We start from the raw sequence: 18,019 nt of genomic DNA, 5'->3' as shown, positions 1-18,019 counted from the left end.
TATGTGTAATGAGAGTGTGAATAATGTGAATGTGTAAGTTGTGGGATAAAATTGAGGCAGAGGCAGCCAGAAGGGGACAGGGGGGGGTAGCCTCCTCTGCACCCTGGTGACATACCCCCACTCCAAGGCCCTGCATGTGTGGGTGGTTGTGGAGGAGCGGGAAGAGGGAGGCAGCTGGAGATGGGGAGGGAAGGAAGGGAGGGGCAGGTAACCCCTCCCTGGGGCCAGCTCCCCCGCTGACCCCAGTAGGCACTCCCACCCTCCGCGACCCGCCAGGGAAGGGGGGCCCAGGCCCATCAGACCGGGGCCCAGTGCAGTAGCGCCCTCCGGCTCCACAGAGCCCTGGACAGTCCACCCAACCCCACCACAGAGAAAACTGCACCCACCCCACCATCCACACATCTTCCAGACTACATAAGACGGTAAACGCCCAGGCTGAGATCTTCCTCCACCTCTCCTGTATCTCCCCCTCCTGCAGAGAGTTCCTGAAGAGAAGAAAGCTCCTGCAAGATGTGACGATCCCCCCCCACCAGTTGAAGAGCCCCCCAGGCGGCTCGACGCACCGGCGGCACCCTGCTCCAGGGCCGGGCCCCCATGCACCCACCCGCCCACAACCCCGGCAGCACACCAACCAGGACCCAAGCCCCCGAGGCCCGGCCCGGGCCCCAGCCCAGAGACGGAGCGCCCCCAGAACCTCACGCCCATCCTGGACCCACCCAGGGGCAGCCAGGTTGCCAGGTCAGTAACCCACGTCCGTCAGCACAGACCCTCCCCTAGCCCCGCTGCACGCAGCCGCGAGGAAACAGTCACCTGAGAGCCAACAGAGCCCCCAACCGGACGTGACCGCTACCCCGGGTTGAGCCCCCCAAGGAAGATGCCTCCCGGGAACCCCCCGACGCCCTAAGCCTGTCCCTACCCCCTCACCAATCACAACAGTGAAGGCGGGACCAAACTATGACCCCCCACCCCCACTAGGTGATGGAGCTGATAAAAGGGGCCCAGAGCAATTGATCTAATGTGGTGGCAGAGGCTGTGTCAAGACTAATGTAATCTAATAGATAATTTCTATATTGGTTAGAATTAAGATTATTTTTATTTTTCCAGTTCATGAGGACTGTTTTCTTGGCTATGCATAGGGCAGTGAAGATCATATGGGCTATATTCTTTTCTGAAGTGACATTATCTAAGCTGCCCAGTAGACACACTAAGGGGGAAGTTGGAATGTTACATTTCAGACACTTTGATAAGTCTTCACATATCTCGCGCCAAAACTTTTGCACTGGTGGACAGAACCAAAGAGCGTGGAAATTATACTCTCAAAAGAACAAAGTGCCACTCCACTACATTGCAAGTCAACTAGGTCCTCAAGTAACAGAAATACAAAGGTGACAGATTATTTTTGCCATTGTACGCTTTATTCATTAACAGAAAATAAGGCACAGAACTATTTATCAGACTTGTACTGCCCTGTTGGAAAATATGAGAACAACATGTTAGGAACCTTAATTGTGTACTTGTTAGCAAATTATTTACAAGTATATAAAAAAAGCACAAAAATGTTGTCCTCCAGTGCAGCGGCAATGAGAAATTGCCACAGCGGGACCTGTACAATTCAGCTGCTAGCCTTGAAAAATTACATTTCAGACCAATAAACACTATTACAAAGTCTTATAGACCTTTCAGACAGAAAAATGACCCAAACTCTTGTCAGAAAAAAAATTCAAGCTATGCCAGTTAACACTACTCTCAGTCTTTCTGTTCTGTCATGTCCCCTCTTGTTCAGAAATCACTTTTGTGCCCGTATTTTAATATTTTAGCACTCCATGTGGTGTGAATGAAATTTATTTACCTATCAACATTTTATAAAACGATATCCATTGCATACTATAGCATCTGACAGTGGGCGTTAAGGCGTCTGGGGAGGGATCTCAAAACTGGATTATAGATGGCAGACAGTTGGTGTCGTAAACGGAAAGCGGAAAAGTGTCTTTTCTGTGTCTCTTTGCTGACTTTAAGAACGCCATTTAGGAAAGGAAGCATGTTTTGAGTGCCTCCTTTAAATGCGTGTGTTCCTTCTTTTTTCCTTCAGGCTTAGAGGGAACATTTTCTCCCCGGTGATGTAGGGTCCTAATTACTCCAAGTTTGTGTTCCAGAGGGTGATGGGAATCAAAGAGGAGGTACTGGTCCGTGTGTGTGGGCTTCCAGTAAACTTCGATGTTGAGGTTGCCATTCTCTTCAATGTGCACAGCGCAGTCCAGGAAAGGCAAACAGTTATCCTTTGTGTCTTCCCTGGTGAACTTGATGTTTTTATCCACAGCGTTAATGGGTGCAGTGAAGGATTCCACTTCTTGTGTCTTGATTTTGACCCAGGTATCGTCTACATATCTGTACCAGTGGCTGGGTACTCTTCCTTTGAAAAAGCCAAGAGCCTTCCTTTCCACTTCCTCCATGTAAAGGTTGGCTACAATAGGTGACACGGGGGATCCCATGGCGCAGCCATGTTTTAGAGCTGAAGAAGCTTCTCAGATGAGAGGTGAAACATCTTCAAGCAACTTAAAGAAGTCCAGACGCTTTTCTTTGCAAGCTCCTTTGACTACAATGACTGGGATGACTGAGAACCTTCACAGACATCTGTCAAGATAAGTCGTTTTGTAACATTATGAGAAGCTGCTTAAGTGGGTGATTAGCACAAAGATCTCTTGAAGCTTTGTTGTAATTTTTGCAGGTAAATATGATTTAAATTTCACCAAGAATTTATTGCATAGTTAAAAATGTAAAACTAAGGAAAGCATAAAAGCCAGCACTAAAGAAAAGTTGTTGTTTTTTGTTTTGTTTTTTCTACTATATTATACAGATACGAACAAAGGACCTGTTGCTTCACTTGCTAGTAATAACTATAGACTAGGTAGGGTGTCATGTATATTGACCACTAAACACTTTGCGTTAACTTGTCTGCTATTTTAAACATGTGACAGCTTGGTGACAAAGTAGGATAAAGTGGATAAAGCCCCAGTCATAACAACCTAGTGACTGGTCCATAACCATCTGGCAACAACGGATCATGAGGGAAAAACAAGTATTCCCTGACCAGTTTTGACTGGTTGCTGGAAGCTGATGGCAGTTGCTGAATAATCAATTGCTGAAGTCCCAGTCACATAGGCTTACAGATCAGTCAGTAACCCCTTGGCAATGTGTATTCCTCAACTATAGTTGGCAAAATGTTGTTATGATTGCTTTGGTCCCTAGCATATTGCTGCAGATGTTTTTTGAAAGGAAGTGACAGACTTGTCTGTAAAAGCTGTCCAGCTACTCTAAGACCTGTGGTAAAACTGTGAAAAATGCAACACAAACTGGAATGGAGAGATTTACCTTCAAAGACAAAGTTGAGCCTTTTGAAACATGTTAGCTGCACCAGTCTGGTACAACTTTGTCTTTTAAGACAAACATCTCCATTTCTGGAGTGTCACACTTCTAGTTACTGAGCATCTGCAGGCAAACATGAAAACCTCTAGGCAAAGATGGCAATCAGTTAGAAGCCACAACAATCATTAGGAGGTTTTTTAGTGCAGAAACTTTTACCCAGCATGAACCAGCAACTATCAGAAATCACTGCCAACCATTCAGGAAATACACCTTTCCCAAGCAAACAATGGTTCTATCATGTCCAATACGGAAGATAACTCTCACATACTATCATGTGAAAACATCAATATTCATGTACCCTCATGGATATATAGCTATCCGATTGTTCAGTCTGACGTCACTAGCCGTGTCTGGGTCTGAACTCCGCTGCAGGTCCATATATCAAATGATCACTATGGCATTACTGAGAGTTGAAAAACTGTCTAAAGTCTTTCATCTTTAATAAAATGATCAGCGTTCTGCTCTACCAGGTGTAACAACTGAGTTTAACATCTAGGCATCCATGAAAATGGAATTTATGACATTTAACGGAGTTAGAAGTTACCAGGGAGTTAGCTTGCTAGCTTCTATCTAAATACAATATAGCATGTCCTGACTGTGGGGTTTTGGAAACAAATTAAAACGTACAGCTCTGCTATCACTTCCAGCATAAATGAAGACAGAAAACTAAACAGCAGTGACGTTTGTAGGGTTACTGAAGTTTGGCTAGCTGGTATATAATGATGTGCTACGTGACCGCTAGCAACACAGCTATGTTAGCTTAATATAAACAAGCTAACTTTTTTTCCACTCGATAAAAGTTAACATGAGTGTTCTCGGTGGTCGGGAACAAATGTAATCGCATAGCAGGATGCTGTAAAAGGACCAAACTTCAGCCAGGAGAACAACTGAGATAATCCATCCACAATAAGAGGTTAGTCATTCATATACTGCTGCATGGGCTGGGCTGTAGTTACATCCTAAGGTTTTAAAAACTGAGCTTAAATAAATGATTAGTGGTAATAAAAGCAGAGGGAGGTCAACAGGGATCACTGACTGTTTTAGGAGCTTTTTGAGATTAAATAGAAGAAAATACATAACATTAAACATGTTAACAACACAAAAGCCATATTAAGCGCAGACTACTTTAGACCCGGAAGTAGGATTCGTCACGTCATCACTGAACAACCGGATAAGAGGCAATTTGGGTTGTGTCTGTGCTATGAATCACCACAGAAGAAGCAAACAAGTTTGAATTGAAATCAATAGAAGAATTCCACAATAGTAAAGGTGGTATAAGTAAAACTTCAAGGAGAAAAGTTATAACTGAGCTTCTTCTAGAAGTTGTAAAGTAGAAATAAAGTTTAAATGTCTCTACTATGGCCAACAATAGAATTATAGTACATGGCTCTCTATTGATACTGTTTTTTAATTGTTATACAAAACTTTAAGATTTTTATCTTTGTAAAAAGTGCTGTTTAAATAAACTTCACTTACTTATTTTCTGTTTTTAGGTTGGGGGTGTTCTTATGAATGGTGATGAACACAGACTGCTGTTAACTGATCCATTTTTCTTCAACTAAAACTCTGGCTATTTCTTCTACCAAAACAAAAGAAAAGAAAACAGAGAAATATGCAATTAGTATTTAAAGAACAATGAAGACATTCTTATCCCTTTTAGTGCTATTTAAGAACCAGCTCAGACTCGAGAAGAGAGTGTGAAACTGCTTTATCACACTATTTCTTGTTTTTTCTTGCTGCACCTGCGCCAATATTGTCAATTTGAACACCTGCCATTCTGGCACCCCTAGTTGGAAACAATAGATGCCTTGTTGGTATTCAAATCCAAGTGACATAGTAATGAAATGGATATTGCTGAGGCGGAAGACAATTTGTCAGGTGCTTACTCAGAAAGTACAGATTTTATTATGGAGATTGGTCTGCAATCTAATTGGCACAATGAGGTCAATCAGAAAGTGTCAGAGATTTATTCTGGGCCCAGATTGCTGTTTATTTATTTTTTCTCATTAACCAAACATCAACATCTTTTGAAATTGTATTAAAAGCTGATTCTGGCCAGATGACATAACCTCCTTTTTAAGAGAGGCGGCAATGGCGCACGTGTGACAAAAGATATGCAGAAGAACAGACTGAATATCACAATAGATCATTGTCCACCACTCAGTGGCAGAGTTAATCGACCGTCAGGCATAATATCTCAGGTGACATCACAGATATCAAAGGCCTAAATTTAATGAAGCTTAGAGGGATGATACATCAGCACTGTGTTCTGGTGTTATAACATATTACAGTAATTGCCCTGAGGGTGGCACTCTAATTAAAGAACATAATTTCTAACTTGGATGTGCCAAGTTGGCTACATGTCTAATCTGATTTTGATAAAATATGGAAGGATGCTTAATTTTGAAATTCCTTTTCAGAGTTTGACAACAGCTGATGAGCTGATAAAAATACAAACTGGCTGCAAACACCACTGGACCGATTATAAATGAGGGACTGTTTGAGAGCAGTCTAATATCAGCTTGACCAATGAATGTGATTAATCCTACCAAAAAGATCATAATATGTGCAATAGGATGATGGTGAAGCAGAGAATACAGCGGAAAAGACCTTTTAACAACTCTCAACTTTAGCTAACCGACCTACTATGTGTGTAAAAAAAAAAAAAAAAAAAAAAGCACTTTTACAACTAAGAAAACAATTACATTGTGTTCCCATGCTCAATTCAGTTTACTTAATCCAGACCTTCCCAAAGTGTGGGGCCCGCCCCCTAGGGGGGGCGCAGAGCCATTGCTGGGGGGCGCATGAAGAGGGGAAAAAAAACCAACAATGCTTGGACACTGCATGGGGCGCCTACACAAACGCAAAGCAGGAGATGAAGCATCGCTGAATATGTTTCCAAACCAACTTCATTCTAAGCCAAAGACTAGAAAATATGGTGAGGCATATCTTCCCTTTGGCTTCACCTGCACAAGTGCCGAGGTAGGTCTCCCCTGAAAAATTGGTTTTCCCTTTGTCGGGAGCACCGCTGGGCTCTCCACATCACGGACAAACAGCATCCCACATTCTTGATTTTTAGTTCACAAACACTTGTTGTAATGACTAACTACTCCTGAAATTTTGGAGATGTTAGCTCTTTATACAGTAAAGTTACAGCGGGATACAAATAACATCAGGCTGATCCTGCCACGATTTGTTCCCCCTGTCTAAATCACGGACAAACAGTATCCCAAAGTTGTTCATGTTTTTGAACCGATTTTGCACAGAGAGGCATTTTTTTTTAAAAATGTATTGATAGCAATGTTGAACATTATTACACAGGAAAAAAACAACTACATGTAAAATAATTACATCGTGAGGCCTCTGCCTTTCTAAATAGAGGGACAGTAACTGCGTGTTTATATGTAAGCGTGTAAAACCTGAAGATAGAGACAAAATACTGTTATTTTCTTACTACCTGCAGATTACTTGTATTTGCTTAATTGTTTACTAAATGTTTGAGGTGTGAAATAAACTGCAATTGAGCAAAATATGGGTGTGTGTGGTTGGAGGATGTGCTAGTGCGTACGTGTGTGTGTGCACGCACGCGAGGGGGGGGCGCGAACATTTTTCTGTAAAACAAAGGGGGGCCCAGCGAAAAAAGTTTGGGAACCACTGACTTAATCATACATAAAGACTGGGAACAAAGTGAAACATCTAGTATGCTTCTACTATCAACTTTCTCATATCACTCCTAGCGGGAAAGTAAAAGGCATGCTGGATCCCATATGAGCTATTATTTGAATAACAGATAACACAGTTTCAGTTGGTTTTGGTGAGAATTTACTGCAAGCACACAACTGTATGTCTTCTTGAATCTCTACTACCTGTTGCAGAGGTGCTAAAAGTAACACAAGCAGTCAGGTTTACACATTGACTGAATTACCAGTCTCTCTTATTCAGCAAAGAATCACTTTTGACATGGTAATGAAAAAAGTGATAGTTTTTCATTAGTTGAAAAAGACTTTATGACACCACACACGGCAAAAAGTGTAGCACTTCAGTGACAATTTAGAAAAAAAAAAGGTTTCAGAAGTAGTTTAAAGCAAAACAACCTTTGATGCAATTATGCTAGCTGTTGATAAACAGCTACCAACTCTTTTTATTTTAACATAGGCTAGTGGGGAGTAAGAAGCTTAATACCATCCTATAAATCTTTCCTTTTCACATTTCACACATCAGTCTCTTTCACCTAAATAACAGCTGACATATAAAATTTGAGGGCTGAGGGAGGGAGAGTGGCTGCACAGTTTGAACTTCTCTAATTTCAATCAAATGAGTTGGAATAGGCCCAACTATGGGTAGAAATCTGTGCCATCAGAAACTGAATTTGAATAAGTTAAATTTGAATTTGAATTGCTCAGATTGAATCTGAATTGTAACTTGAATAAATGCTTTTGAAAACTGAATTTGAATTAGTCTAATTTGAAATTGAATTTATGGTTTGAAAATGATCATCACTAAATTGAAATTGAATTTATGGTTTGAAAATGAATTGATTTGCTTTGAAACTGCATTTTATCCTTTAAAAATGCAGCTCTCGAATAATTTCAGTTTCACTTCTCACCATTCAGTTTCAGTTCTACAATTCAATTTCAGTTCCAAAATTCAGTTTTTTGGAACTTACATCCGGTTCCGGTTCAAGCGCAGATTAATAGAACTACGTTTTACTAGCGGACCGAAAGTGTTACTGACAGGAACCTACAGCGTCTTGAGCTGAATTAAGACTTCAGAAGTCATTCGTCATGTCGAATGACCAGCAGATAAACTATCAGGTTGGTAATAAATGTATTACATGTATAAGAACAAGCGTCATGTTAACAAAAGATAGCCGTACAGTAACTGTTATGCTTATTGTAGCTGTTAGCTAAAAACGCTCATTTAACGTAGTTTGCCCTGAATTCAGCTTTGACAACAAATATGATCGACTGTTTCTAGTAGAATTCCAAAGTTGTCATCTTGGACCCTGTCAGAGTACCCCCTCTGTATGCTTGCATAGGCCCCTACAGTAGGGAAACATGCAAAACGGTGTCCAAACCTTTGTGTTTTATCTTTATTTATGTCTTACACAGCATCCCAACTCTTTAGCTGACTTAATAACTTTAGCTAAAGTGAATAGTTAGTCTAATTCATTAGTGCAGCATTACTGGATCACCTCTGTTTGAAGTGATATAATATGATATACAACTATCACTGAAACAGCAAACTTTGTAAATAAGCAAACAACACTTCTCATTCTCTAAACGTTTGGCCACAGCTGTAGATTACACTACCAGTGCTTGTTCACTCTTGACAATAATTACATTTCTAAATTGACTTTGTGCATTTACAGGTAAACAATATCTAATATTTTATCTAAATGACTGCTTTGTCTTTGAAAAGGGTGAAGAGCCTGAGGCCGGTGACAGTCCAGTTCTACTCTAAGTACATCCTTACAGTGGCTCACAGGACAAGGCCACATTCCTGTCCTGCCAGAAGAGAAGAGAAACTTCAGAGTCTTCATGCAGTTCAACCACACCTGTCATATTCCGTATGACAGGGGTCTCAAACTCCAGTCCTCAAGGGCCAGTGTCATGCAACTTTGCCATGCCCTCGAGGACTGGAGTTTGAGACCCCTGCCGTATGGTGTTCATGCTGTTTTCCACTCCACAGTTACAGCATGTCTGACTGCCTGTTCAGCATATGCAAAAATATATGAGTTTAAGCATGTGATGACTAAGGCCTTCCATTATGGTGTTTGTCATCACATGTCACAGACATCTGGATGATCATTTGGAATAAACAAAACTAAAAACTTGTTACTTCATCTTTTATCTTTATTATTATTATTGTTCTTATTTTACACTTTTCATTGTTAGACATTAGGTTTATTTGTAGTAGTCCTTTCCAACGTCTTTCCCTCTTCCATGTTACTGTGTCAGCTTGTCAGCATCTATTTGGGTTTGGAAGTGGAACAGAAAGTAAAGAAATCCAAAGTGCCATTAAAACCAGGAGAGGTTCTTATATTTCAGACGAAGGGATTAATTCAAAAGAAATGACCTCAATGCCATATTTTATTTAGGAACCCTAGAGAACACTTTGCAAAATAACACATTCTTATAATTTCACCCTCAGATGAGCCAAGCTACGACTGTCAGAGAAGGTGATGTAGGTACAGAGCATATGAGAGTGGTTAAGTTAATGTCTCTTGTCTAGATGAAGGCACAAGAGGGATCAATGGCAAGGCGTAGAGATTCAGTATCTTCAGTCTTCAGTGGACACTCCATTTCTGGCACAAAACTCCTGTAAAAGATGGTCGATTTAGGAGGTGACCCGACAACTTCAGCCTGTCAAACATATTAATGGAGCAGTATGCTTTAAAAAAAAAAAAATCTAATTAAGCATGCACTCAGTACCCTAAGAATTATTTATGGTAGTTAAACACAGTGATATTTGTATATCACTTCAAACAGAGGTGATCCAGTAATGCTGCACTAATGAATTAGACTAACTATTCACTTTAGCTAAAGTTATTAAGTTAGCTAAAGAGTTGGGATGCTGTGTAAAGATAAAACACAAAGGTTTGGACACCGTTTTGCATGTTTCCCTACTGTAGGGATCTCTGCAAGCATACAGAGGGGGTACTCTGAGAGGGTACAAGATGACAGCTTTGGAATTCTACTAGAAACAGTCGATCATATTTGTTGTCAAAGCTGAATTCAGGGCAAACTACGCTAAATTAGCGTTTTTAGCTAACAGCTACAATAAGCATAAAAGTTACCTTACGGCTATCATTTGTTAACATGACGCTTGTTCTTATACATGTAATACATTTATTACCAACCTGAGAGTTTATCTGCTGGTCATTCGACATGACGAATGACTTCTGAAGTCTTAATTCAGCTCAAGACGCTGTAGGTTCCTGTCAGTAACACTTTCGGTCCGCTAGTAAAACGTAGTTCTATTAATCTGCGCTTGAACCGGAACCGGATGTAAGTTCCAAAAAACTGAATTTTGGAACTGAAATTGAATTGTAGAACTGAAACTGAATGGTGAGAAGTGAAACTGAAATTATTCGAGAGCTGAATTTTTAAAGGATAAAATGCAGTTTCAAAGCAAATCAATTCATTTTCAAACCATAAATTCAATTTCAAATTAGACTAATTCAAATTCAGTTTTCAAAAGCATTTATTCAAGTTACAATTCAGATTCAATCTGAGCAATTCAAATTCAAATTGAACTTATTCAAATTCAGTTTCTGATGGCACAGATTTCTGCCCATACCCAACCTGCTGTTCAGAGCCGACTCCTCTCATGGATCAATGGCCTCTGAGCCTTGATAATCTCTGAAATTGATTGGCTGTCTCATTGATCATTACTTCAGCATTAGCCAATCAAACATCTTCCCAAGTAAACAAACATGGCAAATAAAGACATCCCCTGAAGTTTAGTCCCGGAGGAGACGCAAGAGATGTGAAGATAATATATAAACTGAAATCCCTCTTGGAAGAGAATATCAAATCATAAGAGTGCTTAATATTTCACTGACTTGATGAAATATGCATTGTAGCTCAGAAAGAAGGAAAAATGCAAAGATTTGGATGCATTATGTATGAGAAGGTCCGCTGGCGAAAATGACACTGCACTGTTGAATAATCGTCATTTCACTATCACCCCAGTGCAATGAGATATTGTTATTACTACGCATCACTCAATTCATTTGGAAAGTGCATACAGTTTGCATTTTGTATTTAGAGCCTAACTTGTGCGTGCACAGCATCCAGATGCTCACTAATGAACTAAAGCAATGACTGTTGTGTGTCCTTTGCCTCTGCCTCATTTAATAAATTTCACTACAGTACTGTGTTTTAGAATAGAAGAGTATATTACCCATGCCCAAGTGCTACTTTGATGCAAATATTCATTGGGATTATAATAAAGGAAAAACAACTGAGGTTAGTGCATTTTTATACAGACCAGAACTGTCATGGGTGAAGACAAACAAAAGAAAAAGAAAAGAAAACTGTGTCACCACGGCTGCCATTTCACACGGCCACTTTCAGGAGGGACACCCGTGGCCTGAAAAATAGAAAGAGAGATATAAACATGCATGGATTTCCCATCCTGGTATCATGCTGTTATGGAATACAAATAACAGACAAACATCCACAAACCATTTTGCACGTTATTCAATGCATTTTTTTTCCTTATGTGTCATTTTCAGGTCACATAGTGGAGGGTATTATATCCCCGACTCTAACTACCTCATGGCATTTAATGCTCTAAAATAACACGTAGAAGATTGAAAATGGGTGGAAATCACACACAAAGTCTGTGTAAGGTTTATATGCTATTCCATAATATCAGCTAGATATCTTGGAATATATATATATATATATGTACAGATAGATAGATAGATAGATAGATAGATAGATAGATAGATAGATAGATAGATAGATAGATAGATAGATACATACATACATACATACATACATACATACATATAGATACATATAGATATTCATGTACGTACACAGATGCCCCTGAGACAATCCAGCAAATAGAAACTGGATGCAAGATCCTAGCAGGCAGGCCATAGATGGAAACAACACAAGAAACTGGCTGACATAATATGCAGGAACAGGACCCTTGAGCTCCCAGGCCTCTGATAAAGGACCCAAGCTTGAAGTACAAAGTACTGGACCAGTCTTTTGAGTACTTGTACTTATGGCCATTGATCAGAGGTCTTTGATCAATAATCAATGGGCTTTGATCAGTGGTTGTTGATCAATGGTCATGACAATTTGCATATTAATGATCAAGGAACTGATGTCACAGCCCATTGTTCCTTCAGTGGGCTAGTTTCAGTCATTGTACAAATGTACTGTTTATAAGGCTGGGGAAACCTGCACTCAGCCAAGACTGAAGAAGTCACTTGAATGAGTTTTGAAATGTTTCTCCCACTGAAAATGCTATGTCCAGATGAACAGAATCAACCTTTTGGGACCTACAGGACTTTGTCAGCCATGGCAACCCATGCCATGAAGATCCCTGGGCTGAGTCAGCAGAGCGTTGTCAACTTTTACACATTATGCACCTCAACACTCAGTGACAGTGCTCTGTAACTTTGTGTGTTCTGCCACTTAACAGCTGAGTTGCTGTGGTTTGTAAATGCTTCCAATTTGCAATAATACCCCTCACAGTTAATCATGGAATATCAAGGAAAAAAGAAATTAAATAAATATCATTGTAGCAATGGCAGTATGCTATTAAAGTACAGCACTCAAATTCAGGGAGCTTTTCAGAATAAGAAATGTTTATAAGGCAGATTAAAGTAGTGCAGTGCTTGTTTTCTCAGCACAGAAGAGTGCAGCCCTAGGCAAAAACACTGTATACACTCTAGAGGACACATTTACCAGAAGCATCATGGGACTAAGATGATGGTGAAATCCAACACTAGTTCTAAAAGCACTGTAGCAGATAGTTATTCCGCTGGTCTTACAGGAAACTAGACTTACGTGCCTCCTCTGAGCTCTGCTTGCAGAGAGAGGCCAGACACTTTAGCCAATCACAGGGCTTTTCAGACCAGATAAGGTGAGTAACATAGAGAGTGAAAAAAGTCAATACAGAAGTAAGACAAGGTGCCACAAAGGTACTGAAAGTGCAAAAGTGCAGTTTGAATCCTGCGAGAAACCAAAAGTGGGTCCTGACTTACATTTAGCATATGCCTGTGCTCATCTGGTAGAAGTGTGGAAGAACAAGGAGAGAACTTTTTTAAAAAGAATTTGTATTTTTATCATGCAGCACATCTTACAGAGAAAACTCAGCACAGTCAGTATCCCCTTCTGCACAGAAAATCATCATTATGAACCGTTCAACTGTTGTCCTCTGCAAGCGCTGATTAAATAAAAAAAATTAAAAAAAATGATAAATAATAAGAAATAACTACAACTTGTACAAAACACACCCAACATATAAAAATTAATGCAGTGCAACCTTATTACACTGCCAGTAATAAGGTATTACTACCTTATTACTGGCATCCAACTTCTTTAAAGCTGTGCTTCACCTTTACTAATCCTGTTGCAGTTGGATAAAACACACAAAAGAACAGGGGTTTTTTAATACTCACCACAGAGCTAGTGCCCCTGCTCTGAAGCTTCAGTGGCAGGGAGCCACTACACAATAAAAGACAAACAACTGGAAGGAAAAGCTTTACTGCCCACTGTATTATGAGACACACAAGAACTACAGTTAGCAACTAAAGTCAAAATGTTTTTACACAACAGTAGCAGAAATTTTCGTTGAATAAAAACACCGATGCATTTAAATAATTCCTCTGAGGTACAGAGAGAAAGGGTTGCTAATAATGAAAGTAGCAATAATTGGTTTGGTATACTTTGGTATACGCATAGTGATGATTGTGAGAGTTCAGAGGTTTGAGCACTTTTTCACACTTACTAGTGCTGCTTAATTTGATCATTGCAGATAATATGTTAGTGCAGGAAGTAAAAAAATATTAGATTCTTTTTACTTTCACTCTGAATTTCCCCCAGTTTTGAAACCACAAAGCAGAATTTAACTCCGGTGGATTACTGCAAATAGATGTTGACAACATCTACATGATTTTGTAGACATCCTGACACAAATACAAGTTAAGGATGCCACACATGGTATTCAGTCTTAAAGCCATGCTGCTTCCAAGGTGTTGATATTTGCACACAAATCTTTTGGACAGGAAGTTTTTAAAGAGTAATTGCATCACAGCAGGAGGCTGACTTTGATGGGCAAAGGATCCAGTGTTTGCTACGGATGTGTATACCAGGCTCGGGGCTTAACTCTGAGTAACACAAACAATGAAATGCTCTAGGCTCAAACAAACAATTTTATCAAGGCATTGCACAGGGAGGAGTGTAATTTGATGTAGCGTGTATATCCTGGGCACATCTCTTTAAAGGCACCAGTTTCCTAAAGTGCACAATCCAGTGTTTTACAGGTCGACTACCACAGGCAAAAGAGCTCACTGGCTGAAGTCCCTCAACACGCGTGAAACCCCCTAAACCTTGAGAAGCCTGGAAAGTGCTATTTTTCCATTTAACTTGATAAAATCTTAGACTTTTACAGTTGCTGTTTTCTGCAAGGTTTGATTAGACGTTGTGAAACCCTCTGAATGCACACGGTTAGAGGTTCTTTCAAAACACACTTGAAATAGAGTGGGTTTGAAAATGGCTTATACAAAAGCCATTTTCAAACCCATCAGTTTTATATGAGCGGGTAAAAGGAAGTACCTTTCATACTGCTTGTTGAAAGGCATGGGTGACTTCCTTGAATGATTAGAGAGATTAAAATGTTTAACTAACAATGCATTTAATAGCCACAAGAGCAACGTAGTAAGCACAGTGTGCCTAAACACTTTGGCAAAAAGCACACTGACTTTTCCAACAGAATCTTAAACACAACACACATACTACCTGGCATTCAGCCACTTCGTGTGTGCCAGAATTTACATTTGTTGTTTCTGATTGTATTTCCTTTTGTGGTAGCTGTTTTGTTGCTTTTTTCTTTTCTTTTCTTTTTTTCAAAAAGACATGTTTAAAAAGCTCTGACTTGTAACCTTCAGTTCTGAGTTGATTGACCCTGTGAATGGAGACTCACTGTTAGGCTCAGAACAGGTGATCAGAGGTAGCTCGGTCTGTTCAGTCTGAGCATTTTGACTTTTAGTTAAGCATGTGCTTTGGTAATGAACAAAAGCCATCAGTGGAGCTCCAGCTATGATTTAACATAACACAGGGTAAGCAAAGTTTTTACATTTGAATGCAGGGGTACTGGAAATATGACCATTTGTCAATGTAGACTGTGAGATTTTTTTTAAGACAGAGAAAAAAAAAGAACCATTTAGTTAACACAATGAAATTTTGGTCTGTGTTATCTACTCAATCAACATTGCATCAACTGTGAAATTCTTGGCCAGTTCTATTAGTGGTGTGTAAAATGATAATTTGACAACATCAAAAATTGATACCAATACTTTTTGGTCATTTTATTCAGTTCTTTTTATACATAGATAATTATTGCCCCCTATAATTTGTAAATTACTTTCTATATTGGCCCTCAGTGATACTTGTTCAATATGTATTCAGTATGCTGCTTCACTAAGTGTTCCTTGCTATTACTGGTTTGGCCCTTCATTTTGCCTTCAGAATTCTTCATGCTATAGATTCAACAAGTGTTGGAAACATTCCTCAGAGATTTTAGTCCATAGTGATGTGACATTATAATAGTATAATAGATGGGGGCTGCACATCCATGACTACATCTCAAAGGTGATCTATTAGATTGAGATGTGGTGACTCTGGCATTGTGTCATTTAACTAAAGTTGAATACAGTCAATGAATAATGAATACAGTCATTGTCATGTTCAAGAACTCAGGGAGCTTTGTGGTGAGTTATCATGCTCCAAGACATGTTCAGCAATAATACTCACCCAAAGTGTGCCCTACACTATAGAGCCACTAGAACCCTTGACTGCTGGTACAAGGCAGGATGGAGCAATGCCTTCATGTTGTTTATGCCAAATTCTGATCCTACCATTGGAATGTCACGAAAGATATCAACACTCATCAGCCCATGATTTCTTTTTTCTATTTTTTTTACTGTTTCTATCTATCTAGATATCTATTCTATTTCTATAGTCCAACTTTGATGAGTCTGTCCTTTGCTGACAGACATGGCACCTGCTGTGGTCTTATCAGCTTCGTGATTGGATGTGCAGTTACTTAAATCGCCTTTCTTCCCAATCCTGATGCTCAGTTTGAACTTCTCCATGTCTGCATGCCCAACTACACTGTGTTGCTTCCATATGATTGGCTGATTAGATATTTTCGGTAACTAGCAGCTGAACAGGTGTCCTAATGAGTGGCTGGTAAGTGTCTATATTGCTGAATACTTAACGTAACTGTGCTGAAAGCTTTCCATTATTCAGTAATTTAAACCAGTGGTTTTGTCATATCTATTCAACTGTAACCCAGTGGGGTTAAAAGAAATGTGACAGCTGCTGAAGACAACGATGTGAATAAAATAGATGGGACAAATTTTAAAATGGATTAAGCTACAAAGTCACAGTCCAAGCCAGTAGTAATGAGTTTGGTGACATTCATTTTTGACATTTAAAAATCTTGCTGAAACGCTCTCTGTGCTAAAAATAAATAAATAAATAAATAAATAAATAAATAAATAAATAAAAAAGAAGAAGAAAAGAAAAAAAAAATTCAGTGTTTATTTCAGAGGTTTTTTGCAACTGCTTTAAATTCTCATTTGTGCTTTGATATTGAGTGTATGAATGAGGATATTTAAAAGTGAATGACAGAACCTTCATGGTCAGCAATTACCATTGTAACTGACCCACAGTTGAAGCTAAGTTCAAGGTGGAAAAGAACAAGATCAGATAGCAAAAGATCTCAAGTGGACCTGAGAACAATATAAAACTTGGATTACTGGTCCTCGGGTTTATTTGTGCCCTGTATAAAAATAATTTTCTTCATCCCAGGAAAGTTTTTTATTCCTTCTTCCCTCTCTTCAAAGTTTTAATTTCTTGTCCATTTCCCAACAACTTTCTGTAATGGCAGAGAAGCAGGTAGATATCATATGCATTACTGAGACGCATGTACAACAAGAGTGAGGAATTTGCGCCTGTGGCTTCTGAGAGGTGGTACATTTTGGTGATTAGACAATGACGCAGTTATATGTTTGTAGCCTGTTGTGGGCATGGTTAGTTTCTTTTTTGCAATGGATAATGAAACGTTCTCCTCATTCCTGGGTTTGCAAACCCAAGGCTCCTGGTAGCCTGATCTTTGAAGGAATGAGATCATAATATGCAAACTTTCTACTATTTCACTATTGTAAAAATGGCCAGCTTGTCTTGGCACAATAAAAACACCACAAAGAATAAACTTCACAAAAGTAAGAAGATAAAAATGGAAGGCACTATTTGTTTTAAAGCCCAAAAACACGGCTGTTACACAAAGAATGGCGGAAGATGTTACATTCCTGTGTGTAAAGAAACAGACTTTGTGGCTTTGTCTCAGTTGAGATCCTTGATTGACAGGCGCGCCACAGAGCTGTGTTCAGGCTGCCTTATTACTGGTTTCACTCTCAAGGAGAATAAGGGGGGAAAAAAGACAAGAAAAAAATGGATGCCTCAAATAGGCTTTTCCCTCTCTGTGTGTCAAAGACTAGAGATACAATTTTCCTGAAGTAACAATCAGCAGATCACTCTCTGCCTGCATGGTGTCCACAAGCAATCTTCTAGCTATCCTGAAACACGGCATTCATAAATGGGGCCTGAGTGTGGGGAAATAAAAAAAAAAGGTTTGTTGTTGTATTTGGTTTTTGGGATGATTTTCGTGTGACTGCATCTGCTTGCTTTTCATACCATATATATATATATATATATATATATATATATGTGTGTGTGTGTGTGTGTGTGTGTGTCTGTGTGTGTGAGTGCTATTAAGGGACTGAGATTTGCCTCATTGACATTCATGTATGCATTTGATATCAAACAGTCTAAATATTTAA

General features: G+C 39.4%; 1 protein-coding gene across 2 annotated transcripts in view; it reads right to left on the bottom strand.

Annotated features, from left to right (window-relative positions):
- Nucleotides 1-11,392: 11,392 nt before the first annotated feature.
- LOC146683393 (uncharacterized) overlaps nucleotides 11,393-18,019 on the bottom strand; it is a 44,764-nt gene continuing 38,137 nt past the window's right edge. For both annotated transcript variants that reach the window (XM_085446616.1, XM_085446617.1), the window contains exon 7: nucleotides 11,393-11,520. In XM_085446616.1, the coding sequence (XP_085302742.1) occupies nucleotides 11,470-11,520 (51 nt within the window). In that variant the 3' untranslated portion in view covers nucleotides 11,393-11,469. The remainder of the gene's footprint in view (nucleotides 11,521-18,019) is intronic.

Source organism: Copadichromis virginalis, linkage group LG22 (genome assembly GCF_057382275.1).
Source record: "Copadichromis virginalis isolate Kocher_CV1m ecotype Utaka linkage group LG22, C_Virginalis_male_GT1.1, whole genome shotgun sequence".
In the NCBI taxonomy this organism is placed as follows: Eukaryota; Metazoa; Chordata; class Actinopteri; order Cichliformes; family Cichlidae; genus Copadichromis; species Copadichromis virginalis.
The sequence above is the reverse complement of the archived record's forward strand: the minus strand, read 5'-3'. Positions and strand labels throughout refer to the sequence as shown.